We start from the raw sequence: 17,545 nt of genomic DNA on the forward strand, positions 1-17,545 counted from the left end.
TCTGCTTTCCTGTTTTTCCAAGCTCCTTTCTTCTCCCTTGCTCCCTGAACTTCCTGCCAGTCTTCCCAGGCAGTGCCTGTGCCTGATGTGCCCTCACTTGGAGATGGAGCAGGAGGTGTAGAACCCAACCAGGTCCATTCTTTGTTTCCAGAGCCCTCACCAAAGGCTGTCGCTGTGTGGAGCTGGATTGCTGGGATGGCCCCAACTCAGAGCCCGTCATTTATCACGGCTACACTCTCACCTCCAAGATCCTCTTCAGCGATGTCATTAAGGCCATCAAGAACTATGCATTCAAAGTAAGGATGAGGGACTTTTTCTCACGTTGCACAAGCCAGGACTTGCTGTAGATCTCTTCCCTCTGAGCAGAGAGGAGAAGCAATGACAGCTTCACCTTAGCATTTCTCATGGGGACAAGATGTGTCCTTCTGTCCAGGCACCTATGCTCTTCTTCCTACAGAGATCCATTCCTGGGGGTTGCTGGACAGGGAGAGCACCATCCAAGGATGAGTTTGAACCTGTGCCAGCACAGCTTCATCCTGGACCCCACTGCAATGAAAATGATGCCCATAATCTTGAGCATACCTGCTGAGAAACACCAGCAAGCTCACAATTTGTGTGGCTTTGATATTTCAGGGTCTGTTTCTTGTTTAGAGGAACCCATCTGCATGTTTTGGATGTGAATGACTGCTTCTATTCTGCTTTAAAAGCAATGACCAGGGCTTGCCTTGTATGGCAGCAGGCTCCAGAGAACTTTAGGTCTGTCCAGACTCACTGGGCTCTGTGATATTTTCCTTCAGTGCACTTGGGAGCTGGTGTCAAGTTTTGTTTGGGGCCATAAAGAAGTGACAAGGACAGTAATGACAATACCTTCAGCACACAAAATGACCTGGGGGGCACAGGGAACCAGATCAGGCCTATGCAGAAATGGAGGAAGGATTGATATCACTTAAAGGTTCGAGCAAACCCTGTGATTTCAAAGCTCCCTTCTCATTTCTTCCTCTGAAGGTGGGTGGGAAGGTTCTCTGACACAGAGTGCAGGTGGAGAATGGAGGCACAGGGAGTGCCTTCTCCATTGGACCATCATCTCTGGAGGGCATCAGCACAGATATGAGTAACCACTGCACCACCAAATTTGTCCATTTTTAACAAATCCTTGCTTTAGGAGAAAATCAGACCCTCCTGTTGACACACTCATTCCCAGAGAAAACAGCACTGGGGTTTGTACCAATTGAGCAGAGCTCACTGATGGTGTGTGTTGCTGTCCTGTTCCAGACCTCACCATACCCCGTCATCATATCCCTGGAGAACCACTGCAGCGTGGAGCAGCAGAAGGTCATGGCCCAGCACATGACCACCATCCTGCAGGACATGCTCTTGGTTGCCCCAGTCGATGGAAACAAATCCCAGTTCCCCTCCCCAGAGGTAAGCAAGGCCACTCCAGCACTTTCTGCCTTCTGAGGGTTAGACAAGAGGGATTTTTTTCTTCTTGCTGAGTGCAAATCTAAAAACTCAAGGGGAAAACCACTGCAAGTAGCCTGCAGATACATTAAACACAAAGTGTCCTGCCATTGAGGGTGTTCTCGAGTAGGCACTGGGAATGGCCTGGGTTGGTGGGCATGGAGATGTCTTAGGAGGAAAAAGAGAAGCAGGAGGCTGCCTTGAGATGCCCCTTCTATTCCCAGGAATCAGGGCAGCTGTAAGGCTGGGAGCTGAGCCCTGGTCTTGCAGGAGGAAAGAGATACACAGCCCTCAACAGTGCTCCACCACTATAAAATCATTAGCTGACAGAAAAAAAATGGAAATGGAATCTTGATGTGAAAAATATGTCTCCAAAACAGGAGCCAAAAGAAAACATTCATCTATTTCCCACCCATGTGGTTTGTGCTTGCATTCTGTCTTTCTTTTTTTGTCTGTCTTTCTGTCTTAGCGCTTTGCAGAAACAGACTCCTGTATGGTTAGCTACAGTTCCTTTTAAATTGCATTTCTTTGCTCATTTGCCAAAAATTGGATGAACATGACTAGTCAGAGCTGGAAGGAGTTTGTGGGTGAGATAAAGCTGGCAGTCAGCAGGGGAGAAAGGAGAGGAAAACAATCCACTCAGAATATCTTCTATATTTGTTCTCCCTCTTCCTTTATCTCCTTTCCCTTTCTGACTTTCCCCTTTTGTTTGGGAGTGTCATGCCTCGTTTGATACAATGCCTGGCACAGAGGGAAGCTGCTGTGGGCTGGTCCCTGAGCACCAGGGCAATAAAACAGGATGAATTGTAATTTTTACTGCTGCTGCTTCAGCAGGACCTTGGGTCTTGCACAGACAAGGAGCCTCCACTGGGAGAAGTGACTCTCCCAGGGTGAGGACACTCCCAGCACAGAGATCAGTCTTTGCAGGCTCTTACTGAGTTGGAAAAATATGTCTGCAGTGTCCCCTCCTGACTTGCTATTTATCCTGGTGCAGGATCAGGAAAACTGCTGATTTTTCTGCTAATGGCAATGATATGATGAAAGAAAGGAGAAACACCAAGCAAAGCAATGTGTGATTTGTGAGTGTAGAGGATGACCCCAACTTCCCAAAGATGTTTTTTCCATGCCTGTGTTTGTCCAACCTCCTGATTTTGATTGCCCAAACAGGCACATGGCCCCAGCTGATCACAATGCCCAGATCTACCCTAGGGAATGGATTTGGGCTGATCTGCTCCATTGCAGGGATTGATCCATTTCGTTTAAACAGGGAAAAATTGCCAATGTTGCAGCACCTATCCTTTTCCTTCTGGCATTTTTCCTCTGCCTTCCTGCTGTGTGAGGTAGGACATAGCAAAGGGCTGAAATACTGATTTTTTTTGTGTGTGAAGTACATTGAAACTGAAACATGAGGGAAAAACAAACAAACAAATCAGGAACCTCTTGGCTTTTCCACTCCCTTGTGACGTGGACATGAGGAAACCCAGGACAACAAAGTATTTTTTATCTCAGGAAAAGGGTGGGATTTGCCCCTGGGCAGAGGGCTGGAGGCTGTAAACACAAACAGTCGAAGGATTGCTGCCGATTGTGTAAGCAGGGCAAGGTCAGTAATTAAAGGAAGATTGACACGGTTTGGATTTGTGCTAACGATTCATACCACAGCCCGGGGCAGGAATCTGATTTATTAGGCTCCATTCAGGAACAGTGCTGGGCTACACAGATTATCTAAATAGCTCCCACAAGCTGATGTCTTTAGGTCCCAATAGTGAATTAAAGGCTGTTGGATGAAAGGCCAGAAGCCATGTAAAAGCTCCAGGCAGCACCAGGGTTGTAGGGAGGAGCTGATCCGTTCCCTGCTGCCGGTGGGTTGTTGTCCTTCTGTCCCATCCCTGACCTGCACAGGGGTCTGCCAGGGCCCCTTGCCCCTGTCCCTACATCCCAGCTAGAAATGCTGCAAATTCACGGTCCTAGGATGAGATTAAAATTGCTCCTCCCAGTGCTGGAGCTATTCAGTAGACTGAGTGTGTCTGAAAGCCCTACAGTTCCTTGTTCCTGGAATTCCTTGTTCATGAGGAGAGTGGCTTTGGGCATCACCCACACATTCTGTGTCACTGTGGCTTCAGGTCCGTCTGCACATCTCTGTTTCTCCAGCCTTAGCCCAGCTTGTGTCAGTCTTGTCTGCAGTGCATCTTCTTGCCTGAAGTTCTTGAGTTTCATTTAATCCTCCAAAACCTCCTTCAGGAATGTGTTTCTTCCCTTTTCCTGGAGTCTCTCTTCATCCTCTGGCTCTGCTCACTGCTGGTGCAGCTCTTCAGTTTGCAGCTGAAGGACACGCACAGATGGAGATGTGCTCTCAATTAGTGCAGCTGATCTGCACGTCTCCTCGTGAATGTGAACTTGTTGTTCCCCACAGCTTCTCAAATGTCTGGAGAGGTGGATATCCTCATCCTGAGAGTGGGATGTCAGGTGGCAGTGCTCAGACCCTGTATCCGTGTACCTGAGGACCTCACTTTGGGCTCCTTTGGAGAAACAGTCAGAGGAGCTGGAGCTGTGGTCCAGCTCCTCCTCAATGTTTGTCCAAACAGGAGCAATCACACCCTGGGTGTGTTTGGTTTTCTGTGTTGACTCTGAAGGAGGTGTTGAAGCCACAGAAAGTTTGTTGAGGTGGATCACTTTACAAATCTTCCATTCCCACTGAGATGGAAACTGCAATTCAGACCTTGCCGTGGCTCTCGGTTTGCTCTTAGGGGCGGGAAACTTTCAGGTAGGATAAACCTGTTTATTCAGATTTTTAAAATCCTCTGCTCATTACAGCTCTGCTGTTTCTGATAAAATCACTGCTTTCCTATAAGATGGTTTCCATATCCCAATGTTGTTAGAACCATTTCACCTGCAGAGCTGAGCTTGTTCAGTGTGCAGTGGAAAAGGTGGGAGAGCAGATGAGCTTCACTTCAGGGGGACTAAGAAATACCATTTATAGAGCATGTGAAGAAGGGCAAGAGTTGCATCTGTTCCAGCAGCCACTCCACTGTGTGTTCTCAGAGTCCAATGTCCTTGAAGCCTTTCCTGAGGATGTACTCCACCTTGGGCTTCCCACAGGCAGCTGGAATGGCTTTATGGTCTACTTGGAGAACATTTATTGTGTATTTCAGCTATTGCTGCCTCCCAAGACAAGGGATCTGCTCAACAGAGCTGAACTGATGGGCTGAGTGTCTTTTGCCTCAGGCTAGAAATACTTAATATCACATGAAGGGGAGCCAAGAGAGATGGAGCAAGGGCACGTGTGTGTTTGTGACTGTCAGTATCAGCTCATTTAAAACCTTGATAAAGAAGATAAACTCTCAAATTTAGGACTTTGCTTCCTCTTCAGGGGGGGATTCGCTGCAATGCTACTACAGGATAGCAGCTTTTGCAGGAAATGGGGATGAAAATGCCTCTCTTTGTGGTGAGTCTCACCTCTTCTTGTGGACAAATAAGGAAATGGATGTCTGAGTTAGGAGGCACATGGCCTGCTCTCCCCTGTAGGCAGAGGAGCAGTGTCCTGTGCCCATGGGGAGCATCTGCACCATATCCAAGGTTTCCCAGAGGAACCACAGGCTAGACAGGATAACAGCAGCACTGAGGATCTGCTGCTGGCAGCCCTGGAATGGGCTGTGGTGAGGACACACAGTGGAGGCTGTGTTGCTGTGCCTCCCACTGTCACATTATTCAGCCATGTAGTACTGGGCTGTGCCAGGAGCTGCACCTCCCACTTGCTGTGCAGGCTGAATGGGAGAAACTTAAAAAGCTTAATTACCTGCTGATAATTAAGAATCAAGCAGGCTGCCTCAAGTACCTTATCCCTAGTTCTCCACTGCTGAGCTGTGAGGGGAGGCAGTAGCATTTCTTATGGGGCACTAAAAAGCAGAGGCAGATAATATATTAAATACCAGGATGGTATCTGCAGCCTGGAGGGGACAAGAGGGGCTGCTCCCAGTCTCTCCTTACTGTCCTCAGTGCAATCCTTCCAGGCCTGTGCATCCCAGGTGCTGACCAGAGCCTAAAAGCTCACACAGAACTGGATTTTGTGGTGCAAAAACAGTGTAGAGCTGGGTGTTGAGGCAGGAGGCTGAAGTCAGGCTCTGAAGATGAGCTGGCTCATCTCCCAGCTGTGGCTGTGAAGAAGCAGAGCACAGCTCTGTCTGGAAGGCTGGGAGGATGGTCTGGGGATGGGGGTGAAGGTATTGCTGTGCTCTGACTGTTCCTCTGAGTGCAGCTTTTGTGTGACAGAGAAAGTGCCCCAGTGTAAACAGCTCATTTGTGATAGCTGAATAAAAATGCTCTTGGCTGCTGCCTCAGGTGCCGGTGTTGGATCTCTGCTCAAACCCAGCTTCATCCCCAGCTTTGCCAGGTGCTGAGGGGTGGGGCTGGTCTCTGTGAAGACGTGATGCAATTTGCTTGAACTCATAAAGGGTGCAAAGGGGGAATGGTGTCCTTTGAAAATGCCTGTGTTGTTTTATAAAAGATAATTGGTTTTTCATGGTCCTGTCATTTGAATGTGGTGGGGTTTTCTTGCTTTTGCTGTTGCAGAAAAGGTAAATATAGAGTGTTGCTGAGAGAAGGGGAATGTGCTACACAGTTGGAGGGGTTGGACTGGCTAATTCCAAGATGGCATTTTTCTGGAATAACTCATACCCTCCAAAGCCAGGAGTACCAAACACATCCAGGTGGCAGCAAATCTGCTGTTCCTGGGAGCTGCCAAGTGTAGTGGTGCTCTTAAGGCATAACCCACATACCTGGAGATTTCCCCCAATCACCTTTCTCAATACCTCTCCATCTCAAGCATTGCTGCTGCCTTGTTTGGGCTCTAAGTCATCCCTCTCCAGGCTCCAGCCTTCCTCCCACAGCCAGGGCTTGCACAAAGGGTACATCAGTGGTGAGGGGTTCCATGTGAACCTTGGAAGAGGCTGGAGAGAATTGATTCAGCACAAGGAATGCTCCCTGGACTCCCTCTGCACCCAGCTGTGACGCTGCTGGCTGTGGTCAGCGTTGTACCATAGCAGCAGTGGCAGGAGAAGCTGTTCCCTGAAGAGGATGTAGCTTTGGAAAGGGTCTGGAAACTCCTCCTGAGGCTCTTAGCACCCAAAGGCTTCACCTGCAAAATGCCAAATGTATTAAAAATTCCATGTCTGCCGTGCATGAGGAGCCCATCCAGAACTGACTGGACCTCTGTCCCCATTAAAATGTCTGTGGAGCAGAGGCCACACTGCCTCAGCCCCTGCTTGGATCTCAGTTTCCAGAGTTGTGCACAGGTTTGTAACCACACACTGCAGAGCAAGGGGTGGATTAAATAACAGGCCACACAGAGGGGAAAAAATGGTGCCACAAATTCCTTCCAGTAGCCCAGACCTCCAGGCTCAGCCATGTTTGCTGAGCAACATTTCAGCCTTGGGGAAAAAAAGAAGTATATTTTAATTGTCTTTAACAGCACAACTGTTTAAACTGTCTGGTTGAAGGGATGGTCAGCTTTTTAGCAGAGGGGAATCACTGGGATCTCTGGGTTTTCAGACTCATGGCTTATGGTCTCAGAGGCTGGGCAGAGGCAGGGCCTCAGTTTAAAAACAGACTTATTTTTACCTGTGTCTCTGGGTAATAACCAGTCACTGGTGCTACTGTAAAAATCCTGGTTACAGCTGAGGGGCTTCTTCAGGATGGACCAGAACCTTCTCTAACCACCAGGTATTTTGTCCACTTTTTTTTGTGCAGCAATTGAAAGGGAAGATCCTGGTGAAAGGCAAGAAGCTGAGCAGGCATGAGGACCTCTCCAATGGGAACAACAACCTGGAGGCTGAGGATGTCTCTGATGAAGATGAAGCAGCTGAAATTGAAGATGAATCTGTGAAGACCAAGGTAGAGCAGAAGGGGAAGGTAAGTGAAAGAAGAAATCACTGAGAAATCACTTTTTAAGTGGGTGTGGTACCACAACTAAAGAAATAATAAAAAAAAGCAGTTGAAATACAATTCTTCATGTGTTCCCTGCCAAGACAGGTCTCAGTGTGGTTTCAGCCACTCACCTGGGGGTATGTAAGGGTGAATTGTTGAAATTGCTGGGGCTGAGGATCCTGCTGCTTGCCCAGTTTAATGACCTCTGTCCCAAGCACAGAGATCTTGCAGAGCCAGCCAAGCACAAAGGTTGGCTTCTTTCTCAGAAATGAGATTGGAGGACCTTGCAGCAAGGACAGACCATGTAGCATTTATGGAAGCAGTGGAAGGGCACATTTTCAATCTCATTTCCAGAAATCTGTTTGGCATGGAGCAGTCATGACTTTGGCTTTTCCAGTCACATTTTGGGATATGCCTGCACCCTCACTGGCTCTTTGTTTCTGACCTGCAGGAAGGAGGGAGGGAAGATCTGTGGGGAAGGGGTGGCCAGTTACTAAAGCAATCTGTATGATGATTTCTGGAAGGAAAAGGCTGGCCTTTGCACAAGTGTTCTGCCCCATCATGTGAGGAAATGGATTTTTCCAGTGTGCAGGTCCTTGTGAAGCTCGTATCCCTCACAGGGTGGGTTCATGGGTGACACAGACACATTCAGCCCCACTGATGGAAAAGCTGATTGCTGTTACCTCTGGATCTGGTCTGAACTATGTTTCCCTTTGATGAGTTGCTCATTCTTTCTGGGTCTTATTTATTTCTCTGATCTCTAGTCAATAACATGTACATTATTTTGACATCTGTCACTTTTCTTGCCTCTGATGGGAGCTGGGGACTCTCACTTGCACCAAGGTGGAGTCAGAGTCATCAGAGCACTGTGACAGTTCTAGTTCAAGGGGAAAAAAGCCCAAGCTCTGTGGAGGCCAAAACACCCTTCTCTTCCCTTTATTTCCAGGTTTGCATGCCTGGGACCAGGACAGTATGGAAAAAGCATTGCTGAGGCTCTGCTGTAAAGTTTAGCACCTGGAGACAGACGTGCTAAAATACAAATGATCCTGCAGAGAGCAGCAGGGAAGGGTGTCCCACCAGCAAAGGGGGAATCCTTTTCCAGCCTTCCCTGCACAGGGTGACACAGAGGGCACACCCCCAGCCACTGAGTGCTGAGAATGTGCATCTTCTTCTGGTGGAAGTGATGGAGAGGAGAAGCCCCAGGGGTCATGTATAGGGAAAACAAAATTACCATTTTGAGCAGGACAGCAAAAACACCCCACAAACCTCTCGCTCTCCTGTTTGTAGAGTGACACTTTGAAGCTGGCCAAGGAGCTGTCAGACACAGTTGTCTACTGCAAGAGTGTCCACTTTGAAGGCTTTGATGACCCCAACCATCCTCGGGCTTTCTACGAGATGTCATCGTTCTCGGAGAGCAAAGCTCTGAAACTGGCCCAGGAGTCTGGTATGTGTGCTCTGCCCCTGCTCCCCAAAAAGGGACAGCTGCTGGGGGAAAAGGCATCCCAAAGACGTGGCTTATGATCTCTTTGGTCAAGTATGTCACTGAGAGAAGTGGGGAGAACTTAATATCCTCAAGGCTGTTACCAAGAAGGGCATTTTTGCAGGTGGTTCCCATTCAGCCAGACTTGCCAGGCAGAGGGGAACACACAGCAGCAGCAAGAAGAAATAAAAGTAGCCCCACCACTGAAAGGGCCATTTTCTTCTGTTTTCTCCTTTCTCTGTAGGAACCAGTTTTATTCATCACAACATCAGGCACCTGAGCCGTATCTACCCTGCAGGCTGGAGGACAGATTCTTCCAACTACAGCCCCGTGGAATTGTGGAACGTCGGCTGCCAGATCGGTGGGTGTCACTGGGAGGCTGGAGGGGGTCACCTGCCTGGCTCACCCATGACCTGGCCTTGGAGGGGCTTCAGCTGAGGCAGAATCTCAAGCCCTTTGCAGCCAGAGGCTCAGTGGTCACTGGGAGAAACCAGGTTTCCAAACAATGCCCAGTGACTTTCCATAGACCATTTTTCTGTCTCAAAAATCCCATTAGGAGAGGCTTTTCTGCACATGAATGTGCAAACCCCTGCAATTTCACAATTAGCAGGGTTATTGCTATTTAACAAAGGAGGAGGGAGGAACTCCATGGGTCCTGAAGCCCCCATGGGGGCACAGATAAACAGTGCCCTATTTGGCCTCAGGACAGTACTTGAGAGGCACCATCAGTTCCCTTGGGGTACAGTAAGGCCTGAATTCAGTATCTGGGCACCCAAAATAAGATTTTTCAGAAGCCCTGAGTACTTTCAGCTCCCAGGAAAGCCAGTTATCACAGTCTTGCTGCAGGTGGAAAAATAGGGGAGTGACTTAAAATATATATAAATTTTACAAATATATATATCTATATATTATCTATATATACATAGATATAGATATATATATATAGATATAGATAGATAGATATACACATATATAATATAATTTTAATTATATGTATAATTATATTATATATTATAGATAATTATATTAATATAATTTTATATTGATAATACAAATAATATATAATTATATATTAATAATATATAATTAATAATATTTATAATCATTAATATTATATACTTTAATAATTTAATATAATATATAATATGATTTTATATATAAATATATTATATGAATATATATATATATTATATGAATATATACATATAAATCTATTTTATATATAAATATATAAAAGTCAGCCTTCAAGTATGACTGGATCTGAAGGACATGGGACCAGGATAAATTTCTGTGTCTGAAGAGATGTCTTAGATATTGCTAAAGAGTTTAAAATCATCCTTGAGGAAACCAAGGGAGCACTGAGGAGCTGCTGGGGTCCATGTGCACTCCCTGTGTGGTATCAGTGAGGCTTTTCACAGAGGCTGTTCCAGGTTTTACATCAATGCCTTTAAAAAAGGTATTGACAAAGGTATTGGGAAAAATACAAGGAATGTGCCTGGTGTTAGGGCAGCAGTGAGGCTTGATCTATTTTGGGCAGCAGACAATAAAGAGGTGATTTGATCACAGCTTCTGTGCTGCCACCTGAGGAGTTCAGACAATGAGGAGCTCTCTAATCCAAACAGAGGCATTGATGCCCCTCGGGATGGCAAATGAAAACGGGCAGATCTGGGCTGGAGAGAAGGTTTTATAATGAGGCTAAGTAGCCAGAGAAATTATCTGAGAGGGATTTGCTGGCTTTACTACAGGAGAGAACTCCTTCAGCATAGAAATGAAGAGGTTTATCTAAAAGATGCAGTTGCTATAGGTAGCATAAATTCCTTGCAGGACCATTTTTGATCCTGGGGAAGGCAGGATGGCTGTAATGGCTTCTCCTGTCTCTGTCATCTCTGAATGCAAGGAGTCCTCAGGGCTGGCAGGCTGTGAGGGTCAGAGTTTGCCACTGCTCTTTGAAGCATGGAAAAGCCAATGTTTATGTCCATGAAGTGCAGTTTCATGTGAACAGAATTAGCATGAAAAGATTTCTATTGATTTATCTGAGTGACTGAATTTATTTATTTATGTTGCAGTTGCCCTAAATTTCCAGACAGCAGGCACAGAAATGGATGTGTACCAGGGTCGGTTCCAGGACAATGGGTTTTCTGGGTATGTCTTAAAGCCGGAATTCCTCCGGGATGAACAAACCAAATTCAATCCAAAATCCATCACTGAAGGAACATGGGGAACAAAGAAGAAGCTCCTGCTTAAAGTAAGAATAGAAGTCTGAAAACGTCTCAGTAACATCCACTTTTGGGGGGGGGGTGTAGGTTGTACCTTCTCCTTCTCCTGGTCCTACCTTCAGTGTTGTCCTAACCCTACTGATTTCCCATGTCTGGGGGCTCTCTTGGACTTGGATCCTCCAGGGATCTGCTCACATGTTTCATGTTGGGCAATAGGTTAATGACAATGTCTGCTGTCATTCCAGAACTGTGCAGGCAGACATCAGCAGTCACCTCTGGTGTGCCCAGCTGAGCACTGTGGGGACAGTCAGAAAAGTTGCCTGTCCCAAAGCCAGCTGGCTGGGCTGGAGCAAGGTTCCTTAGGTGCTTTAGCTCATGACAGCTTCCTCTGAAGGATGTCACAGCACCAGCTCTGAAAGGGCAGCACCAGCCTCTCTCAGCAGATCCTGCACTCCTGGGGAAGGAGAGGGAATCTTCCAGGGAGCCCCCTCTCCTGGTGTTGTCCTGACCTCTTCCCCTGTTTCCTCCACAGATAATCTCTGGTCAGCAGCTGCCAAAGGTGAACAAAAGCAAAAACTCCATTGTAGATCCCAAGGTAACGATAGAGATCCATGGTGTCCAGCAGGACAACAACAAGAAGCAGACCAAAGTCATCGAAAACAACGGTGAGGGGGTTTCCTCCAAGCTCTGCTCCCACGAGCAGGAACCTTTTCTGCTCCTTGGCAAGACTGCTGCCCTGTGGGCAGACCTGCCCAGGGCACCCAGTCCTGCCCACATTAAGCAGACACATGAGGTGTTCTTCTGTTCCCTATAAAACAACATCAGCCACATGAGTTGTTTGGGGCTGGCTGCCGGATTTGCAGAGCTACAGCTTTGGAAGTGCTCTTTACCTCCATGCAGTTGGATTTGACCTGGCTCTCACCAGGATCTTCCCAGAGAACGCTTCTTGTGGGGCTGATTGTCAGAAACTCACAAAAGATTGATGTTGCAAGGAACTTCAGAGGTGTCTGTTCCAGCCTCTGCCTAAAGTAGGGCCATACAAAGTTTACTCAAGCTGCTCAGGATATTGTCCAGATGAATTTTGAGTATCTCAGAAGTTGGAGGAGCGTTCCTTACCAGTCAGACATGGCTGTGACTTCCCCCTGTGCACTGAGGGTTTGAATATTACAGCCTTCTGCACAAACATACACTCTGCTTTTCTGTGTGGAGTAAGAGCCAAGCACTGGAAAGCTGGTGCATATTTTCCTGCCTGCTAACAATGTTTCCCTTTTCCTCTTTCCTGTTTGAGTAAATCTGGCCTGGCTCCTAAAGCGCATGGCCATTTCCGTCACCTACAATAATTTTTACAGCCTGTCAAGTGAAAGTTGTGTTGGGAACATTTCAGACCTGTTCCTCAGGGCTGCTGAGCACTCCCAGCCCCATGGCCAGCCCTTCTCTAGCTGGAACAATACTGGAATGATGCTGGAATGATAGGTGCTGCCTTGTGGAAAGCAAATCAAACAATTAAGACACCACAGGCCCATCTCAGCACCTTCAGGGCCAGATGCACGATCTCTGTCTCCTGCTGAATCACTCACAAACCCTGCATGACCAGCAGGCTCCAGGTGACATTTTGCTGTCCCTGGTCTCTGCTCTGCACAGGCAGTAGGGTTTCCAACAGGATGTCCTCTCCTGTTTGCTTCTGGGGAGTGGTTTACTGACACTGCACCTGCCATGGCCTGGAGAGGGGGCACTGAGCTTGCTCTACATTTCATCTGTGTCGCTCTCAGTTTTGTTTGCTTTGTGATTCTGAACCACATGACCCTTATCCAGACTTGATGATGCTTTTTGTAATCAGACACTCCTCATTAACTTTTCTTGCAGACAGGGAAGACACAGAATGGTGCTTAGATGGATGTATCTCAAACAGTTGGAGAGGCTTAAGTCCCCAGAAGGCTGTCTCAACACAAAATCACAGCTTACTTCTCTCTCCTCCCTTGGTTTAGGGCTATAAAAGTTTGTATCTGGTCCAATGGCAGCCAGAGACATCCATGTGCCATCCAGCAAGAGCCTGTGGAGCAGAGTTGAGTTCCTCCCCTCTCCTGCTCCTCAGTCCTTTCTAGGACCAAGGTCTGCAGTGAATGGCCCAAGCTGAAGGATTTATTAATTCCAGATAGAAAATCACAGTTTCAAAGCTGGGAACAAGGCTCTTGGCACCTCTTGAGAGCCTTGGCCTAGGTCAGATGGGGTTGACAGTCAGGAAAACACCATTTGCAAACACCTCAGACCACCATTTTTAATGCTGACATCTCTGACTTCCATCCTTGTCTGTGTTCCCCAGGCTTCAACCCAAACTGGAATGAAGAGTTTACATTTGACATAGAGATCCCTGCACTTGCCCTGGTCCGGTTTGTGGTGGAAGACTTTGACATGTCGACCAAGAATGACTTCATTGGGCAGTACACCCTTCCCTTCACGAGTCTGAAGCAAGGTAAGGCCCTGCTGCCTGCTCCTCACAGGCACTGAGCCCTTTGAGGAGCTCCAGAGTCCTGGTGGAGTGGTCCAGATCCATCACAGCTCGGGTCAGAGTGGATTTTTTGGGCAGCTGTTAACACTGTCTCTAGGGGAGGGCCCCCCTTGTCACCAGAGGCCTTGGGCACGTTATGTTGCCCACGGTAAGAGTTGTGCCTCTGGGACCAGCCTGCTCAGGATCCTGTGGGGAACTGGGAACAAAATGCTCTGAGACAGGGAGATGTTTGTACAGGGTCCTGGCAAACATCAGTGACTGCTTTTCCAACTGGACTAAAGGCCATTTTCCATCTGTGTCTCTGCTTCCAGGTTATCGCCACATCCATCTCCTGACCAGGAATGGAGACCCGTACTCCTCCTCCACCCTCTTTGTCTACATCAATATCCAGGACTGTGATTAGCAGCCTGGCTCCTCCAGGCCACAGTGAGCCTCTGTACAGACCTGGGAGGAATTCAGTGTGTGAACCCTGCCAGTGCCAGGGTCAGTCCCCAGCACCTTCCCCGGAGCAGCACTCGGTGCTCCGTAGGACCCCCGATGTGAAACAGCCATTGACCTTCTCCCTGCTGCGTGCTGGAAACATCCTAATGCTGCTGTTGAGATTAATCCTTTTGTACCTGTCTGACCAATCCAGCTGTGGTTTTAGTTCACTTTATTTCGATTATTTTTTTTTTAATGTTGCTTTTAGCGAGAGGATAGGGACCCATTTTTAGTGAAGTACAGCTCTTGGGTTGGGCTCGGTCAGGCATCTGGGCAAAGCACCCAACATCTGTGCAAGGAAAAGTCTCCCTCAGCACTGCAATCAGCGGCCAGGTGACTTCTTGCAACTGCAGGTGTCAGCCATCTTTCACCATGTGAAGTCCTAAATGAGGACACAATTCCCCTCCTTTCTGTTACAGATTAAAAAAGAAAGCTGCACTACAAAGCCCCGTGTTATGTAACCCGAGTTTCCTTTTGTGTTGTAATAAAAAATACATGAGCACTACTCTGCCTGTGTCCCTGGCTCTCAGCCAGGCCACTTTGCATTCAAAGCCTGGCTCTCATCCTGTGAAGGAGAAAGAAGCTGCCGAACAGCAGATTTCCCTCTGACCCAAAGTGAAACCCACTCAAAGGGACCTCAGAGAAGGTCTTTTGCCAAAGACAGTGGAAACATGCTCAACTGCCAGCAGGGCTTTTCTTTTTTTCTTTTTTCTTTTTTTTTTTTTAAAATACAGTAAATTTTGTGTTTTACAGAAAAATGTTATTTTTTAACAGAGAGGAAGAAGATGTTGTAAGTGCTAGCAGGTCCCAGTTGCACTGTAGAGGTAACCCAGCACAAGAGTGTTTTGAAAACAACACAGTATTTATGGCAACGAGTGATTTGTCTTCAAGTAGAACTACAGAGTTAAGGGAATATTGTTGAAATAAAATAATATATATTTTGAAGTGCCAACTGTGTTACTAGCAGTATGTTAGACTATTAAAAGTTAAAAAAAAATCTGGAAGTGTTCAATTACTTCACTGTTTGCCTCTTTGTCCTACTTGAATGCAACATACATGAATTTGGAGATAGACCTGCTAAATTTCTTAAATTCTTCCTGGGAATTTTGATTCCTGGTGGTGAAGATGAGGGGCTGATACCAAAGATGTTAATATCCTTTTAAAGATATGCATTTATTTTTTTAGTCCAAAATAGCCTGGATTTAGTGATTCTTAGGCCCACTGCAAAACTGGGTTTCTTTTAGTCCTCCCTGGTGTTTGTTATGCTGCAGTAAACATTGCTGGACACGTTGATTTTTCCTCTTGACTACAATACTGTGTGATGTTGTAAACCATTGCCAGATTAAATGTGAATTAAACCCAACTCTCAAAGGCTGATATTGCATTAACAACCAGCCAGATGGAAGAGCTCGAGAGTGGCCAGCGAGGCAGAGCAGGGGGCCCTGCAGTGACAAGGGCTCTCCCAGGTCACCTCTGGGATGGGACACGTTCTTGGAGACACATTTGGAGGCCAAGGATGGAACATCCTTGACTCCCACCCAGGGACAGCCTGAGTTTGGTCCCTGCTCCCAGTGTGCTCTCAGCACTTTGTTTTAGGATGAAAAACATAGGTGAAGGTGGTAAGAAGTGCTCCTGCCCCCTCGCTTGTATCAGCACCAGCTCTTGTGGGGTGAGTTAGAAAGAAATTCTTCCCTGTGAGAGCAGTGAGGCACTGGAAGAGGTTTCCCAGAGAAGCTGAGGATGCCCCATCACTGGGAATGCTCAAGGCCACTTTGGCTGGGGCTCTGAGCAACCTGGGCTGGTGAGAGGTGTCCCTGTCCATGGCAGGGGACTGGAACTGGATGATCTTTAAGGTCCCTCCCAGTGCAAACCATTCTGTGATTCTGTTCCTCTGTGAAGTCAGATCAGCCTGCTGGGTTGGCTGTGAACATATTACTTGCATTTTTTGGATGGCAGGATTTTATTTCAGTTGGATTATTCAGCTAAAGCCCTCACCTGTCTGCTGTGGCCGGCACTAGAGAAGTGAGTGGGACCAGGTGGCCACGGTGGGCCTGGATGGATTGCTCAGAGAGGCCAGGTTTTCCTCTGCCTGTTTTGCACTTAAAGGTAGGCAAGATTCATGGGAGGAAAAAACATCCCATATCAGGTAGGAATAGCTGGGGAAAACTACTATAGCCAGGTGGGAAAGGAGCTGAGATGGGATGGGCAGAGCATGATGACAATGCTGCAAGGTCTCTCTTCCCAAAGGATGGGATGTGGTCCATGTTGTTATCAAGTGATCTCATCTCTGAAAAGATTAGGATGTGCTGGAGCCCCACTGGAGGGAAGAGCTCTGGGGAAAAGAGCAGCAGAAGCAGGACATGGCCACCGACAATCACAGCAAAAGGCACCAGAGGGAGGAGGTGGGAGAGGATCTTTCCTTTGGAAACCAGAGGCGGGGAGTAAAAGCAGCTCTCCCATGAGAGGAGGAGTGCAGCAGCAGTTTCCATCAGGCCCAGATATCAGAAGGCTCCATGGTCTGTGAAATCCCAGGCTGGTTCCTGGGTGCTGTCAGGAGCGCTCCACTCGTGTTGGTGTGCGTGGTGGCCACAGGAACTAAAGCAATTCGTAGCAAACTGGCCTAATCTGTGTAATCTGACTGTAATTTGGCTGGTCTTCACTTGATTGTGTGAAGCACGTTAGGCTCACAGGTAGGTGGCATTCCTGCATCTTCCTGAGCAGCACATGCAATTCATGAATTTGGGAGCTGGCAGCAGCACTCCTCAGCAAGGCAAGGCAAATATTGCTGATTCCAGCAGAGCCAACAGAGGTTGAAACATGGCCATTGTGCACTGATTGCAACTCACATGAGCACAGCAGGAGCAATCACACAGGTAATTCAGCTGATTCGTGTCTCTGCTTGACGCTTAACTTACTCTGCACAGGGGGTTCCAGTGGGTTTTGGGCTGGACCCTCAAGCAGAAATGGAATGAAGTGATGGTAGGAACAGGATGTAACAATGGGGTTGGGGTTTATTTAACTATCAATTCTTAAACATGAAGTTCTATCCAGAAGACCCCATCACCTGGAGGTCCTTGCTCCAGCCCAGACAGATGGGGACACTTCAGCACAATGATGTGATCCTGGATGTTGAGTGAGAGATTTTTGTCCTTCAGTCAACAGCCTGGAGCTCCCCAGCTCCATGCCCACATCCCTGCAGCCGGGCTGGGCAGACAGGACAACTGCTGAGCTGCCAGGTACTGCTGCTCACTGGCAGTGGGGGCTTCAGGAGCAGGGTACATGGGCATGGTGGGACAAATGGCCCAAGCTACGTGGAACAGAACAGAACAGAAGGGGCCCCACCTCCTCAGTTTGTTCTTTTTTTTTTAAAAAAAAGAAAAATCCAAAATTCCATTGATGACCAGGTGTTTGAAGCATCTGTGGCCCTGCAGAGCTTTTATCTGCTGCCATCCTACCCCCCATGCTGATCAAGGACACTTCCAGTGC

At 47.6% G+C, this 17,545-nt stretch overlaps 1 protein-coding gene across 2 annotated transcripts in view; it reads left to right on the plus strand.

Annotated features, from left to right (window-relative positions):
• PLCD1 (phospholipase C delta 1) overlaps positions 1 to 15,431 on the plus strand; it is a 51,090-nt gene extending 35,659 nt beyond the window's left edge. For both annotated transcript variants that reach the window (XM_014256783.2, XM_005527770.3), the window contains exons 7-15: positions 152 to 296; positions 1,273 to 1,422; positions 7,201 to 7,362; positions 8,665 to 8,821; positions 9,102 to 9,218; positions 10,924 to 11,102; positions 11,606 to 11,738; positions 13,394 to 13,543; positions 13,891 to 15,431. In XM_014256783.2, coding sequence (XP_014112258.1) covers positions 152 to 296; positions 1,273 to 1,422; positions 7,201 to 7,362; positions 8,665 to 8,821; positions 9,102 to 9,218; positions 10,924 to 11,102; positions 11,606 to 11,738; positions 13,394 to 13,543; positions 13,891 to 13,982 — 1,285 coding nt within the window. In that variant the 3' untranslated portion in view covers positions 13,983 to 15,431. The remainder of the gene's footprint in view (positions 1 to 151; positions 297 to 1,272; positions 1,423 to 7,200; positions 7,363 to 8,664; positions 8,822 to 9,101; positions 9,219 to 10,923; positions 11,103 to 11,605; positions 11,739 to 13,393; positions 13,544 to 13,890) is intronic.
• The last annotated feature ends 2,114 nt before the right edge of the window (positions 15,432 to 17,545 follow it).

This window comes from Pseudopodoces humilis, chromosome 1 (assembly GCF_049639895.1).
Source record: "Pseudopodoces humilis isolate 2021_Gansu_Grassland_sample_001 chromosome 1, ASM4963989v1, whole genome shotgun sequence".
Lineage (NCBI taxonomy): Eukaryota > Metazoa > Chordata > Aves > Passeriformes > Paridae > Pseudopodoces > Pseudopodoces humilis.